General features: G+C 37.4%; 1 protein-coding gene across 5 annotated transcripts in view; it reads right to left on the bottom strand.

The window, feature by feature from the left end:
• Positions 1-16460, bottom strand: part of LOC134210975 (protein grainyhead) — a 704499-nt gene that overhangs the window by 197445 nt on the left and 490594 nt on the right. For 2 of the 5 annotated variants that reach the window (XM_062687443.1, XM_062687442.1), the window contains exons 2-3: positions 10404-10502; positions 9846-10241 (exon numbers count right to left, since the gene is read on the bottom strand). The exons of the other annotated variants lie outside the window; for them this stretch is intronic. In XM_062687443.1, the coding sequence (XP_062543427.1) occupies positions 9846-10241; positions 10404-10471 (464 nt within the window). In that variant the 5' untranslated portion in view covers positions 10472-10502. The remainder of the gene's footprint in view (positions 1-9845; positions 10242-10403; positions 10503-16460) is intronic. 5 annotated transcript variants of the gene reach the window in all.

The following is a 16460-nucleotide window of genomic DNA, read 5'->3' on the forward strand; positions in this document are numbered from 1 at the left end:
GTTCCATTCATTTGGTTCTCTGTACTATTTCGCAAGTTCTAGTCAGTCACAGAAAAACAACTACGAATTGTGCGTGCTACCACAATGCTCATTTGAAAAAGATTGATGTTGAAGTTTGATCTTTGTGTGTCCCTTGTCTATCAAATCAAAATATCTTCGCCTTTTCGGAATCCCCCTTCACACACCTAAAATAAATCGTAGATTTCTGTGAAATTTCACCGAAATCTCAACAGCAGAACTGTTCGGTAAAAATTTTACAGATTTTTTAGTGGTTTTAACAGTTGAACAAAGGAAAATACCGCAGAAAATCGGTGAAATAATTACCGAACAAATCTGCTATTGAGATTTCGGTGAATTGAAGCAAAATTCACCGAAATCTGTGAAATGATTTATGTGTGCATGTTTGTTTTTATTTGTCTCCTGTTGCAGATCAATCCCAAAATCCTTTAAAAAATAAGTCCACATCATCGCAATATTTTAAAAACACCAAAACACCTCTTTTCGTATTGTATATTTTTTAATTCCTAATCTCGAGTCAGCCACGAGTACATCGGTTACCAAAACTAACTATAGTTATAAGAAAGGTGTACCTACAGAAATTGTAAAAGAATTTGTAAAAAAATAATCCGTAACAATAGATGGCAAATAAGCTTTCCAAATAAATGCAAAATTTAAAAAAATCTCTCCTCAACGATGCCAACGCAAACTGTATGTACACCAAATCAATCGAATTAAGCGATGATATTAGCATCTACTACATAAACATACCGTTATCGGGGGTGACAATGGGTCACATGGGGGTGAGAATGGGTCACTGTTTCAACTACTTAGAATGCTTGTAGAATGGATTGAATGTGTCTAAGGGCAAGAAGACTAAAATTTAGGAGACCTTTATTTATCGATTTTGCTCTACGAGCTCCAGGCTACCCCTGAGAGCGTTGACCCATTCTCACCCCCACAGACTCATTGTCACCCCCGATGGCGGTAGTGATATCGTGATATGCATTAGTGCCAACAAGTAAAATGTGGAATATTTCTATAATTGTTAGAATGCACCGCGAAATGGGGCTATAACGACATACAACTCGGCAAAATTACCAATAAAAAGTACCTAAAACTGCAATTCAAGATTTTACGTTAATCATCTGTTCTCTGGGGCTCTTCTTAGCCGTGCGGTAAAACGCGCGGCTACAAAGCAAGACCATACTGAGGGTGGCTGGGTTCGATTCCCGGTGCCGGTATAGGCAATTTTCGGTTTGGAAATTGTCTCGATTTGGCATAAAAGTATCATCGTGCTAGCCTCATGATATACGAATGCAAAAATGGTAACCTCGCAGTTAATAACTGTGGAAGTGCTTAATGAACACTAAGCTGCGAGGCGGCTCTTTCCAAGTATGGGAATGTAATGCCAATAAGAAGAAGTAGATCTGTTCTCTGGGATTTTGGTATCATCTGTTTTGTAATGTTTTTCTTTTAACCTGATCTGGACTCAATCGGCTGAGTGATTTGTTCGACCGTAAAACATGTTCAAAATTATCTTAAATGGGCTTTTATGCCAATTCAATACCAAATTCTCAAAACAACTTGTCTGCTTTTGTAAACAAAGATTCAAACGCCGATTTGACGAACTTGATAGCACTCTTACGCAAACTAACACTACAGTGAAACTGACGTCTCACTCTGAATAAAATGCAATCATAATCATCGTCACGGAAACTTTGTCGCTCAATTCTAAAATCACTGTGTGTGGCCAACAGGCAACCAGATGGCAGTAGTGCGCAAACGTCAAACACAACATCAATACGTAGGTGAAGTCTTTTGCTATCTTTTGCGAAAATAACTTTGTCGGCCAAATGACACGTTTGATCAAACGTAATTTCGGCCAAGTAAATGATCTTTTCAGCAAATCGTCTTTGTCAGCCATTCGATTTGTTCAGCATGCCAACTTCTTCGGTCAAATATTTTAATCCGCCGAAACCAATGTTTGTCTATATGACTTTTCAGGCCATCTACACACTTAATTTTTTTAACCGGGATCTCAGCAAAATGTTGAACTTTTACCGAGAATCGCACAGCCGTGCCCCAGCAAACATGTTTTTGCCGAGATTCCTGTCAAAATTGCTGATAATCAGCAAATAATTTGCCGAAAATCAGCTAACAAACGCTATTTTTGCCGGAATATCAGTTATTTATTTTACTGGCGCACGGCTGTGCGGATTTTTGCCGAGCTGCAGAAATAAAAACTGAGTGTGTAGCTTTAGGTCTAATGATCGTTCCGATCAAACGGAATTCGGCTAGATGTTTTACGGCCTAATATGTTATTCGGCCTACGGATATTCAGCACAGTACAGCAAACGATCCTTACCCCATGATTCTTTACTTTTTAGTCAAATGGTGCTTGGTTAAATGGCATTTGGTCGAAAGGGCATTTAGCCGAATGGATATTTGGCCGAATATGAAAATGATTGACTAATGACCTGCGTTATTTAGTAGAATGTGAATTTGAGATTGAACTGACTGTAGAATTGTCATGCAAATATTAAAGTGTGTTTGATTTCGGTGAACACCGTATCATGTTATACGAACGTGTGGTGTACCACTGAAGTAGGAGATTCAATTTATTAGTCCGATAAGCATTCCAAAAAGCATTAATTTAACGGATTTGAAATATTTCTGTGTGTTCTGACAAATCACTATCATTGATATGGAAATGCTAATATCATCTTCCAAACTCGGACGTACATGTTCATGATAGCATTAGAGGCGAAAGTATAGAATTGATAGTTCCGTTAGGATACGGCAGGCATGAAGAATGTTTTTATAGAAGTCGATTTGAAAGCGAGCGGAGGGCAATATTTGTGATGGCACATGTCACACGACCTTCCTTCTGCCAAGCTCCCGTATGAAGGGGGAGGGAAGAATATCAGTGTGGAAGCTGATATATCTCCACTGGCAAAAGGAAGGCTATCATTACCAATATTTCACATTAAAGAACGATATGCCAAGGAAACTGTACTCTGGAACGCTGAATAACAAATCACGACGCCGCGCAGGTCGATTGATTAAAATGTCTAAAACATATAAGCAATACAATGTCACTAACGCTGTTGCTTGCCAATTTTATCAATATTTCAAAGTGTTAGTTACCTATATCTTCCATCAATTAATTTTTTAAAGCCTAACATCCCACAGTCCGTTTTTATACAATTCAAAAACAGTCTCTGTTTTCATTCAATTTAAACTAATCATTTATCCAAAAGTTCCTTTAACCAAACATTATTTTGATGAAATGTAATTCGACCAAACGTCACTCAACAAAATGTCATAAAGCCAGAACTCACAGCTATGATAATATTTCAACATGTTTCCACAAATCAATAACACGGATTCAGTCGATTGTACGAGTTCTAAAAACCTTTATTTCTATTAGTTTGAACGCGTTTCCCGCACTTATTTATGTCGTTCAACATTACGGAGCCGATTTTTTAAAGCACATGTTTTACGGATTGTACTTTGATTCTAATACATTGATGTTTTCTGAAATCGAAAACGCCATGGTCGTGAAGAGTTGTCAAAGTCACTCGTTGCCTTTTCTTACATTGAGATTCCTGTAGAGAAAATATTAAAGTCATCTCAGGAAGTTCATCAGGTATGGTGTTATCCAATTACATTATTCACGATAATTTTTGTCGAAATTTGGTACATTTTATAATACGCGCTACACCATTTTGACTTATTTAAACCATAATTGAAACGTATGAAGTATCAAAACTTTTGAAACATTCCAACCAGCAAAAATCTGTATTAATAAAATTTTGGCATTTACAAATTTGGAATATTTCAATACAATCTTTGTATTACAATTTAACAATTCTGCTTTATTTCGATATCATTATCTGTATAAAAAGCATTTTTTTTTGTATTAAAACCTTGCAGAATCTGCATGTGTTCAGATTTTATACAGAATTGTAAAACTTGTTTTTGGGTGTAGTATCGAGCGTTAGCCGAGCAGGAGAAATTACCTCAATAATACCTCATTCTGTTATTGATATAATACTCTGTTATGAACTAGTCTTGTATAAGAGGTAAAATACCAAAAAATAATACCAAAAACTAATATACAAAATACTTGAGGCATAACACAAGCGTGGTATTTCAGTATCAAACGAATAATAATGTGTTATGCGTTTGGTATTGAAATATCTAAGCATGCTATGCCTAGAGTATATTGCATGTTAATTGTTGGTATTATTGTTTGGTATTTTACCTCTTATGCAATGCTAGTTCATACCAATTTCTGTTATCGAGGTCGTCACTCCTGCTCGGGTACCAACAATCTGCGATGCGAGTTGCGCTGAAAGGAATACAACCCAACTGCCAATCTCAGGGTAAACATCGGTTAGGCAAACTTAGGCAACCGATGAAATGTTTGTGTACACATACCCGGAGGGATTGATCCTCTTCCCGCGGCCCTGATTGTGCTGTAAGGAGCGCTCTCCTCCCGTCCAAGCTGCAGGCAGTGTATAAAATTTAAATATTTCACTGCAGTTCTACCTTCCTTCGCCCCGGTAGCAATATCTCATTATTATTTATTATTTTTACAGCTCCTCGACACACCGCGCCCTTACGGTGGCGGCACTGATGGAATTTGACTTCCCTCCAACTGTTATTTTAATTCAGAAACACATTCACTTGCAATAATTTATAGTACCAAAAAGGAAAAAAATCCGCTTTCTTCTTCGCTTATGCGCACAGCTCTCCGATTGAATCAGGGATCATTTTCAAATCCGAGATTAATTTCCTTTCATTCAGCGTGCGGATCGGGCTGCCGTCTTCAGAAGTAGAAGTCGGAACACGCACTGCTTGGCTGCTAGTTGGGCGCGAGGATTAATCTTTCAATTTCAACCTTCGTTTCTCTCAATTACACTCGTCGAACCCTCCACACCCCATGGGAAAACGACACGACGGAATTGGATGCTTCCCCGGGAGAACAAGACGACGAAGAACCGAAAGACGCGGGACGATTGCCGCAATTAACGCACATCTTCCGGCAGGCTTCACGAAACATGGCGCTTATGTCAAAACATCGAATCCGAGGACATGCCACGGTACGACAAGGATAAATGCTAATTAACGATCAAACGTTTCCTGCGTCTCTTTGCGTCGCCGTTGTTTCGAAATCGACATCATTGGATCGAACATTCAGCAGCAAGCAGAAAACAGTTCCAACCCACACGAGGATCTTAATATTTAGTTCGATCGCTCAAGGAGGGGCCCATCAAAGACAAAGCATAATCGGAGCGAAGCGATAATAAAAACATAAAATCTCCTTCCAATTCGGTCACAAATCAACCTCTATTGGAGTCACGGAAAGCGATCAGCAGCAAGAAGACAAAAGCAAATACCATCCGCTCTCGGTATTTAAGAGACACGTAACACTCCACACCCGGGAAGAAAGCGCCCGAATCGAAATCGTTCAAAATTGATACATCAATCATTTTGATCGAGGGATCTGGAGCAGCATCTCGATGCAGGTATCTCTCCCCGTCCGTACCTGTTGCCATAAGACAGCAACCGAAACTCATCACAACGGTCGACATCAGCCGACAGTCGGCGACGACGACAACGACCCTAAAGAGGAAATAGAAACGTGTGACAAGTGATCCACAAAAGGTGGGACATGGAAATCACATTAGGAGGTGAATTTCGGTTGATAAGCCTGGTCGTGTTTCGGTGGGATCTCATGGTCACGGTTTTCGCTGATCCCACGAGCTGCTCCGCAATTCGATCGCCGTCGTCGTCGTCGTCTTGGCCAAGAGCTGAACCATCGCGTGATCCCCATCAGGTGCGCCTCCACAATTGCAACAGGTAGGTATAGGCAATGTAGGTTGTCCGTCCAGCATCGCGCATAGATCGGTATCACCTTCATCCAATCATCCTGAATGGATGATGCCGATGATGATCTCGAACAAACGATCGAGTGGACCATCATGCGAGGTAACATCCCACTTCCACCACCCCCGGTCCAATGCCGTTTATTTATTGTTGAAATTCATTTGCATGCAATGCCCTTTGGGGGCAAATTCTATGCTCCGCTCGCCACTTTGAACTTACTTTGTGGCTGGAAAAGTCTTCCGGGAGGGGAACAGAATTGCAACAACTGTTAGCGGGGATTTGGTAGGAGGCTTCGTATACGAGGAACAAATCTGGCTGGCGGCGGCCTACGCTCCCTTTGAGTTGGCTGAGTTACGGTTTGTTTGATTGCAATTGATGGTTATTGGGGACAATTTGTAGCGGAGGTTTTATTGCTCGGAAGGAGCAGTTAATCAGCGATCGTTGGACTGAAACCGCAAAAAGGGGCGTTTGGTATTATAACGAAGGTATTTTGATGGATTGTATGGTTTCAGTTATACCGCTTACAAAGTATGAATATTTCGTGCAGTATATTTTTTTGAGCCGCCATCATTCTTCATTAACATTAGTCAATTTGCGTAAATGGTACAATGAAAAACGAAGGTGTACTGTAGGTGAAACTTTATGTCAGGGCATTTATTGTTAATGTTCTAAATTCTAAAAAAATCAAATGTTCCAATGAAAAATCATTCTAATATCTACATTTTTCAAATTTCAAAGAAAATTGAAATTTTAACATCCTAAAAAATCATTCATTTCAAATTCCAACGGAAATTTATTCCAATTTCCAACCTAATTTCATTACAATTTTCACCGGAATTTCATTCAAATGTTTAACTGAAATTCATTCAAAGTTTCATTTGAAATTCATTTGTACATCCACCGAAAAATTGTTCCAATATCCGTCAGAAATAAATTCAAATTTCCCTCGGAAATTCATATCAATTCTTCTGAAATTAATTCGAATTCCCATCGGAAGTTCATTACAATTTTCATATGAAATTTATTTGAGTTTCCTTCATTCGAATTTAAAAAAAAAATAATTCGACTTTCCATCGGAAATTCATTCGAATTTCTTTCGGGAACTCATTCGAATTTCCATCGGAAATTCATCAGAATTTCCATCGAAAAATTCATTCGAATTTCTATCAGAAATTCATTCGAATTACCATCGGAAATTCATTCGAATTTCCATCGGAAATTCATTCGAATTTCCATCGGAAATTCATTCGAATTTCCATCGGAAATTCATTCAAGTTTTTATCGGAAATTCATTCGAATTTCCATCGGAAATTCATTCAATTTCCATCGGAAATTCATTCAATTTCCATCGGAAATTCATTCGAATTTCCATCGGAAATTCATTTGAATTTCCATCGGAAATTCATTCAATTTCCATCGGAAATTCATTCGAATTTCCATCGAAAATTCATTCGAATTTCCATCGGAAATTCATTCAATTTCCATGCGGAAATTCATTCGAATTTCCATCGAAATTCATTCGAATTTCCATCGGAAATTCATTCGAATTTCCATCGGAAATTCATTCGAATTTCCATCGAAATTCATTCAATTTCCATCGGAAATTCATTCGAATTTCCATCGGAAATTCATTCGAATTTCCATCGGAAATTCATTTAACTTCCATCAGAAATTCATTCGAACTACCATCGGAAATTCATTCGAATTTCCATCGAAATTCATTCGAATTTCCATCGGAAATTCATTCAATTTCCATCGGAAATTCATTCGAATTTCCATCGAAATTCATTCAATTTCCATCGGAAATTCATTTCAATTTCATCGGAAATTCATTCAATTTCCATCGGAAATTCATTCGAATTTCCATCGGAAATTCATTCGAATTTCCATCGGAAATTCATTCGAATTTCCATCGGAAATTCATTCGAATTTCCATCGGAAATTCATTCGAATTTCCATCGGAAATTCATTCGAATTTCCATCGGAAATTCATTCGAATTTCCATCGGAAATTCATTCGAATTTCCATCGGAAATTCATTCGAATTTCCATCGGAAATTCATTCGAATTTCCATCGGAAATTCATTCGAATTTCCATTTTCGAATTTCCAAATTCATTAAAGTTTTCATCGGAAATTCATTCGATTTTCCATCGGAAATTCATTCGAATTTCTATCGGAAATTCATTAGAAATTCCATCGGAAATTCATTCGAATTTCCATCGGAAATTCATTCGGATTTTCATCGGAAATTCATTCGGATTTCCATCGGAAATTCATTCGAATTTCCATCGGAAATTCATTCGAATTTCCATGGGAAATTCATTCGAATTTCCGTGGGAAATTCATTCAATTTCCATCGAAATTCATTCGAATTTCCATCGGAAATTCATTCGAATTTCCATCGGAAATTCATTCGAATTTCCATCGAAATTCATTCGAATTTTATCGGAAATTCATTCGAATTTTCATCGGAAATTCATTCGAATTTCCATAGGAAATTCATTCGAATTTCCATAGGAAATTCATTCGAATTTCCATAGGAAATACATTCGAATTTCCATAGTAAATACATTCGAATTTCCATCGGAAATTCATTCGAATTTCCATCGGAAATTCATTCGAATTTCCATCGGAAATTCATTCGAATTTCCATCGGAAATTCATTCGAATTTCCATCGGAAATTCATTCGAATTTCCATCGGAAATTCATTCGAATTTCCATCGGAAATTCATTCGAATTTCCATCGGAAATTCATTTGAATTTCCATCGGAAATTCATTCGAATTTCCATCGGAAATTCATTCGAATTTCCATCGGAAATTCATTCGAATTTCCATCGGAAATTCATTCGAATTTCCATCGGAAATTCATTCAAATTTCCATCGGAAATTCATTCGAATTTCCATAGAAAAATCATTCAAATTTCCATCGGAAAATCATACAAATTTCCATCGGAAATTCGTTCGAACTTTCATCGACAATCCATTCGTATTTCCATCGGAATTTTATTCAAATTTCCATCGGAATTTCATTCGAATTTCCATCGGAATTCCATTCTAATTTGCATTGGAATTTCCATCGGAAATTCATTCGAGTTTCCATCGGAGATTCATTCGAATTTCCATCGGAAATTCATTCGAGTTTTCATCGGAAACTCATTCGAATTTCCATAGGAAATTCTTTGGAATTTCCTTCGGAAATTTATTCGAATTTCCATCGAAAATTCATTCGAATTTCCAGCGGAAATTTATTCGAATGAGACATTTTCACAGGGATCGCCAATAAACAATCGGAATTCATAAAAAACAGGTGCTTTCGTGAATCAATGCGTAAGACATTGTTTTTAAAACTAAGACAATTAGTGAGAAAACATTTGATCTCTATTTTTTATTCTCATTTACTACTACGGAGCAGTAGTTTACACCTTCAACCGAAAATGGATTAAAATTCAATGAACTGTATGAAAGGTAAAAAATGATACTGAAACTGTAAAAATTACGTTTTTAAAAGAAAGTCTATTTCTAAAAATTTAAAAATGTCTTCATCAAATATATTACTTATATATTGAATCATTGTTAAAGAACCCTTTCGTGAGCATCTTTAGTATTGTCGCATAAGCTAGAATTGAGCCTCATGACAGATTTAGATGACTTTACTTGTGCACGCATTAATAAAAGTCTCCCATTCAACGAAAGAACGAAACATCCCGTCGAAAAAATAAGCCCCGAATAGTTTTCCCACCCTGCTTTTCCACCGGCCCAGCCGACCATGCCTACCGGGGGGCGTATCTGTTCATAATCGAATTTCCCCCCATTTATTAAATCATTCATCCACCGATAGCCACCCAGCATGGTATGCGATGATGTTCTGGGAGTGATGCGCCTGGGCAAACACCATCATCAGACAGAGAGAGAGAGAGGGGGTAATTGAATTTCACTTAGGTAGGTACCTCCACTGGAGCCCATCCTTGTCCTGGACTTTGTAGTACTCGTAGACGAAGGTGCCGTTATTGTTGTGCTGCAGCTGGTGAATTTGTTGCTGTTGTTGTTGTTGGAGCTGCTGTTGCTGGTGATGGTGCTGTTGCTGATGCTGCTGCTGCTGCTGTTGATGATGAGCGAGGGCGTTGAGGGCGAGACTAGAACTGTTATTGTGGTGGGTATCATCTTCCGGCGACGAAGACGATTGTGAACCACTGCTCGGGTGGTTGTGGTTGCCATTGGTGCCAACTGGACTACTGCTGGCGGTGCTGTGGCTGTTGTTGTTATTGTTGTTGTGCGCACTGCTGCTGCTATTGACGGGCAGCATGGCGGTGGAGGTAGCTGCTGACAGTGGGTGTTCATAATACCTGAAAATGGGAGGGGAACACCCCGCAGAAGAGAAGAGACGATGATGATTGGGGAGGAGTTCGCGGTCGATTGTGTTTGGCGCGTTGGTAGTGTAAAATGGCGAAATGGGTGAGGAAAAGCGGGTTTCTGGGTGGGGTTCGGCGGAATTCAATTGTACTTACCGAGCGTACGCTGCTTGGGTGGCGCTGATGTGTGCGATGCTATCACTGCTCACCGGATCACCAGACATCGGCGATTCGGGGTGCGATACGATTCGACGGCTACATGGGAGAGAAATGTTCACAGGCGATTGGTTTTTTGTTTTATTGTCTTGCCGTTTTCTCGAGGCTTCCCGTAGCGTCGAGGAATGTCTTCATCAGTGTGCTCTTTTCGATTCGACCAAGCAACAGGTAGCTCGAAGGCCTTCGAGCTATTAATCTTACGATAGCATCGGTTTATCCCATGATCTACATTTTGATATTGTTTGCAATCATCACTATTAAAAGTTTCCTCAAATAAAATTAAATAAAGTTTTGCATAAATCAAACGTAGACCCAATCATAGGCTTCATGGAGCCCGTGACTGAATGTATGTGGTACTTAAAACGTAGATCTTGGACAGATATATAAATGATAATGCACATAACTTCCGATTTGTCAATCAGCTCCCGCTTGTGAGGCAGAAACCAGTTCACCTTCAGAACAATAACGGAAAGAATTCGTTGCAACAATGAAAGGGCGGGTCGCTGTCTCCAGTCAGCTAACAACGAGGTAATACTCGATCAGACTCAGAATCCTTAATGCAGCCACTCTGTGGCACATGCATTGATTAGTGATAAATGGTCGCAGGGCGACGGGCAAAATAAACAAAATATAGACTGATTTATGATCGTAAATAAAAATTACTACCAGTGGGAAATTAACATACAAATAAAAAGTGCCCCGCAACTTTACATATATGATTAGTTCGGTGCAACTCAGAGTTGTTGGCGCAACGCCTTCCTGCCCCAGGGGCAGGAGCTAGGTCGCGTTGCGTTGCACCATTATTGCACCGACTATCGCACTGTTCCGAAGTCCGTCCGCTGCTGCTGACCAGAACTCAATTATTCTTCCTTCGCTCCACCCTCGTACTGTCTTCCTGCGTTTCAACCAACCGACGCGACGATGGAAGCAATTTAGGGCCACGTGCTCTCGCCTGGTACACATTTGCACCCTTTTACGTCACTTTTAAGACCACCGCGCGGCTCAGTTATAAGCACAGGCCACGATTAGCCGGATCGTGAGATAATTACGATCAATTTCGCGATTTATTCACTCCTTATCCCGGGGTCCGATGCAAAACATAAGTAAACAATTTAGTGCGGACCAGCGCGGAGAGCTGCGTCTTGCCTTTTCCTCTCGGGTGGTTCTTGCCGACAACCATGCAGGGATCATCGGTGGTGGTGGCGGTGGTCAAGTTCGACAGTTTAGAGAGTTCTTTCTTTGCTCGAATGAGAGCGTTAAAGACCGATAAAGGCTGCACATTCGAACCGGGAAGTCGTATTTTATGTTGTGAACTTATGTTCAACAAGTTTATCCCGACATATGGGTGAAGGTGGCGTAGAGAGAACGTACAACTCCGTGGAATGGTTCACATCCACGGTATCAAGAAAAATCATCGAAAATCACGTAACATGATTTCGGTTGTCCGAGCATACGAATTGACTTACGTTTAGGCATGTTCTGTTTCCCTACAAGTCCGAAGTGTGCAAAAAATGTATGAGGTGTGAGCGTCGAGTTTAGGCTGTGTTGGCAAATTTATTCATACTAAGTGAAGAACTGAGCATCACCAAAGTTAACTAAAATAAAGAATTAAAAAAATGAGAGCTTGAGCTTGATTGACTGCTCGTAGTTGCTACTCCATTATGACCAGATCAGCTGTTCTGAGATTCGATAAATAGAAGACAAAATTAAACTATTAACGATCGCGGTGTTTCGATTTTTTTATTGGATGTCAACAATATTTTGAGTGATGCAAGAAAAACAATTCATATCATACATGAAACGGAAAAACGGAACTTTAACTAGGATAAAAATGTATTGGTTCAAAAGTATAAACAATTGATTCAAGATATAAGGCAAAAACAATAAAAAAATGTCTCTTGACCCTCGGGTTTTTTTTTGCCCAAAAATAATATTTTGGGAAGCAACAAAAAAAATCCTGAAATTTTTGAGGATTTTCAAAGCATTCTTTAACAAAACCGAGGATTTTTTTTCCATTTTAATATTTTTTTACTATCCCCTACTAAAATTACTAAATTCATTCGAATTTCCATCGGAAATTCATTCGAATTTCCATCGGAAATTCATTCGAATTTCCATCGGAAATTCATTAGAATTTCCATCGGAAATTCATTAGAATTTCCATCGAATTGCATTCATTCATTAAAATTTCCATCGGAAATTCATTCGAATTCCATCGGAAATTCATTCAATTTCCATCGGAAATTCATTCGAATTTCCATCGGAAATTCATTCAATTTCCATCCTTGAAATTCATTCGAATTTCCATCGCAGTTTCATTCGAATTTCCATCGCAGTTTCCATTCGAATTCCATCGCAGTTCATTTCGGATTTCATCGAAAATTTATTCGAATTTTCGTCGGAAATTCATTCAATTTCCATCGGAAATTCATTCGAATTTCCATCAGAAATTCATCCGAATTTCCATCGGAAATTCATCTCAATTTCCATCGGAAATTCATTCAATTTTCATCGGAATTTCATTCGAATTTCCATCGAAATTCATTCAATTTCCATCGGAAATTCATTCAATTTCCATCAGAAATTCATCCGAATTTCCATCGGAAATTCATCTCAATTTCCATCGGAAATTCATTCAAATTTCCATCGGAAATTCATTCGAATTTCCATCGGAAATTCATTCGAATTTCCATCGGAAATTCATTCAATTTCCATCGGAAAATTCGAATTTCCATCGAAATTATTCAATTTCATCGGAAATTCATTAATTTCCATCGGAAATTCATTCGAATTTCCATCGGAAATTCATTCGAATTTCATCGGAAATTCATTCGAATTTCCATCGAAATTCATTCAATTTCCATCGGAAATTCATTCGAATTTCCATCGGAAATTCATTCGAATTTCCATCGGAAATTCATTCAATTTCCATCGGAAATTCATTCATTTTCATCGGAAATTCATTCGAATTTCCATCGGAAATTCATTCGAATTTCCATCGGAAATTCATTCGAATTTCCATCGGAAATTCATTCGAATTTCCATCGGAATTCATTCGAATTTCCATCGGAAATTCATCTCAATTTCCATCAAATTCATTCGATTTTCCATCAGAAATTCATCTATTTCCATCGAAATTTCATTCAATTTCCATCGGAAATTTCATTCGAATTTCCATTGGAAATTCATTCGAATTTCTATCGGGAATTCATTCGAATTTCCATCGGAAAATTATTCGAATTTCCATCGAAAATTCATTCAAATTTCCATCGGTAATTCATTCGAATTTTCAACAAAAATTCATTCGAATTTCCATCTGAAATTCATTCGAATTTCCATCGGAAATTCATTCGAATTTCCATCGGAAATTCATTCATTCGAAAAAATCATTCGAATTTCCATCGGAAATTCATTCGAATTTTCATTGGAAATGCATTCGAATTTCAATCGGAAATTCATTCAATTTCCATCGGAAATTCATTCAATTTCCATCGGAAATTCATTCAATTTCCATCGGAAATTCATTCAATTTCCATCGGAAATTCATTCGAATTTCCATCGGAAATTCATTCAATTTTCATCGGAAATTCATTCGAATTTCCATCGGAAATTTATTCAATTTCCATCGGAAATTTATTCTAATTCCCATCGGAAATTTATTCGAATTTCCATCGGAAACCCATACGAATTTCCATCGGAAATCCATTCGAATTTCCATCGGAAATTCAATCGAAATTTCTATCCGTTTTTTTACTATTGGGAATTCTTTCGAATTTCCATCGAAAATTCATTCCAATTTTCATCGGACATTCATTCGAACTTCCATCGGAAATTCATTCAAATTTCCGTCGGAAATTTATTCAAATTTCCATCGGGAATTCATTCGAATTTCCATCGGAAATTCATTCGAAATTCCATCGGAAATTCATTCGAATATCCATCGGAAATTCATTCAATTTCCATCGGAAATTCATTCGAATTTCCATCGGAAATTCATTCAATTTCCATCGGAAATTCATTCAATTTCCATCGGAAATTCATTCGAATTTCCATCGAAATTCATTCAATTTCCATCGGAAATTCATTCGAATTTCTATCGGTAAATCATTCAATTCTCCATCGGAAATTCATTCGAATTTCCATCGGAAATTCATTCAATTTCCATTGAAATTTTATTCGAATTTTCATCGGAAATTCATTTGGATTCCAACGGAAATTCATTCGCATTTCCATCGGAAATTCATTCGCATTGCCAAAGGAAATTCATTCGCATTTCCATCGGAAATTAATTCGAATTTCCATCGGAAATTCATTCCAAATTTCATCGGGAATTCATTCAAACCTCCATCGGAAACTCATTCATGTTTCATCGGAAATTCATTCGAATTTCCATCGGAAATTCATTCGAACTTCCATCGGAACTTCATTCGAATTTCCATCGGAAATTCATTCGAATTTCCATCGGAAATTCATTCGAATTTCCATCGGAAATTCATTCGAATTTCCATCGGAAATTCATTCGAATTTCCATCGGAAATTCATTCGAATTTCCATCAGAAATTCATTCGAATTTCCATCGGAAATTCATTCGAATTTCCATCGGAAATTCATTCGAATTTCCATCGGAAATTCATTCGAATTTCCATCGGAAATTCATTCGAATTTCCATCGGAAATTCATTCGAATTTCCATCGGAAATTCATTCGAATTTCCATCGGAAATTCATTCGAATTTCCATCGGAAATTCATTCGAATTTCCATCGGAAATTCATTCGAATTTCCATCGGAAATTCATTCGAATTTCCATCGGAAATTCATTCGAATTTCCATCGGAAATTCATTCGAATTTCCATCGAAATTCATTCAATTTCATCGGAAATTCATTCGAATTTCCATCGGAAATTCATTCGAATTTCCATCGGAAATTCATTCGAATTTCCATCGGAAATTCATTCGAATTTCCATCGGAAATTCATTCGAATTTCCATCGGAAATTCATTCGAATTTCCATCGGAAATTCTTTCGAATTTCCATCGGAAATTCATTTGAATTTCCATCGGAAATTCATTTAAATTTCCATCGGAAATTCATTTGAATTTCCATCGGAAATTCATTCGAATTTCCATCTGAAATTCATTCGAATTTCCATCGGAAATTCATTCGAATTTTTATCGGAAATAAATTCACTTAAATTTCTATTAGAAAAACTCATTTGAATCTTGATCAGGAATTCATTTGAACTTTCATTAGTATTTCCATCGAAAATCTATTCGAATGTCCATCGAATATTCATTCGATTTTCCGTCGAAAATTTATCTCAATTAGACCTTTACCATCTCCATCGGTATTTCATTCCAATTTTGCATCTGAAATTCATTTGTATTTACATCGAAAATACATTCAAATTTATTTGAATTTCCATCTGACATTTATTCCAATTTCTGTCAAAAATTCATTAGAATTTTCAATTGAAATTCATTCCAATTACCATGGGAAATTCATTCATTCACACATATTCGAACAGAAATTCAACAAAAGATTATTGTTATTTCCAAAGGAAGTTCATTCCAACTCCCAAAGAAAATACATTCGAATTTCTAACGTACATTCATATCATTTTCCGACGGTAATTCATTTCAATTTCCAATGGAAATTCATTCAATTGCCCAACGGAAATTTATTCCAATTTCTAATGGAAATTCATTAAAAATTTCATCGAGAATTCATTCGAATTTCCATCGAACATCCGTTCGAATTTTCATTGGAAATCCATTCGACTTCCCATCATTGGAATTTTCATAAGAAATACTTTTGAAAATAAAAAACGGAAGTCTTTTTGAATTTCAATCGAAAGTATATTCGAATATCAATATAATCATGGTTGTGCATGTGCATGTTTGTGTAAAAATATGAGGTTTTGGGCCATTGTTTAAACGAACAGTTGTAGGTCGGATATTGAAATCACTCAAAAAGGTATCTATCTACATAATTGATTTG

Source organism: Armigeres subalbatus, chromosome 2 (genome assembly GCF_024139115.2).
Source record: "Armigeres subalbatus isolate Guangzhou_Male chromosome 2, GZ_Asu_2, whole genome shotgun sequence".
Classification (NCBI taxonomy): domain Eukaryota; kingdom Metazoa; phylum Arthropoda; class Insecta; order Diptera; family Culicidae; genus Armigeres; species Armigeres subalbatus.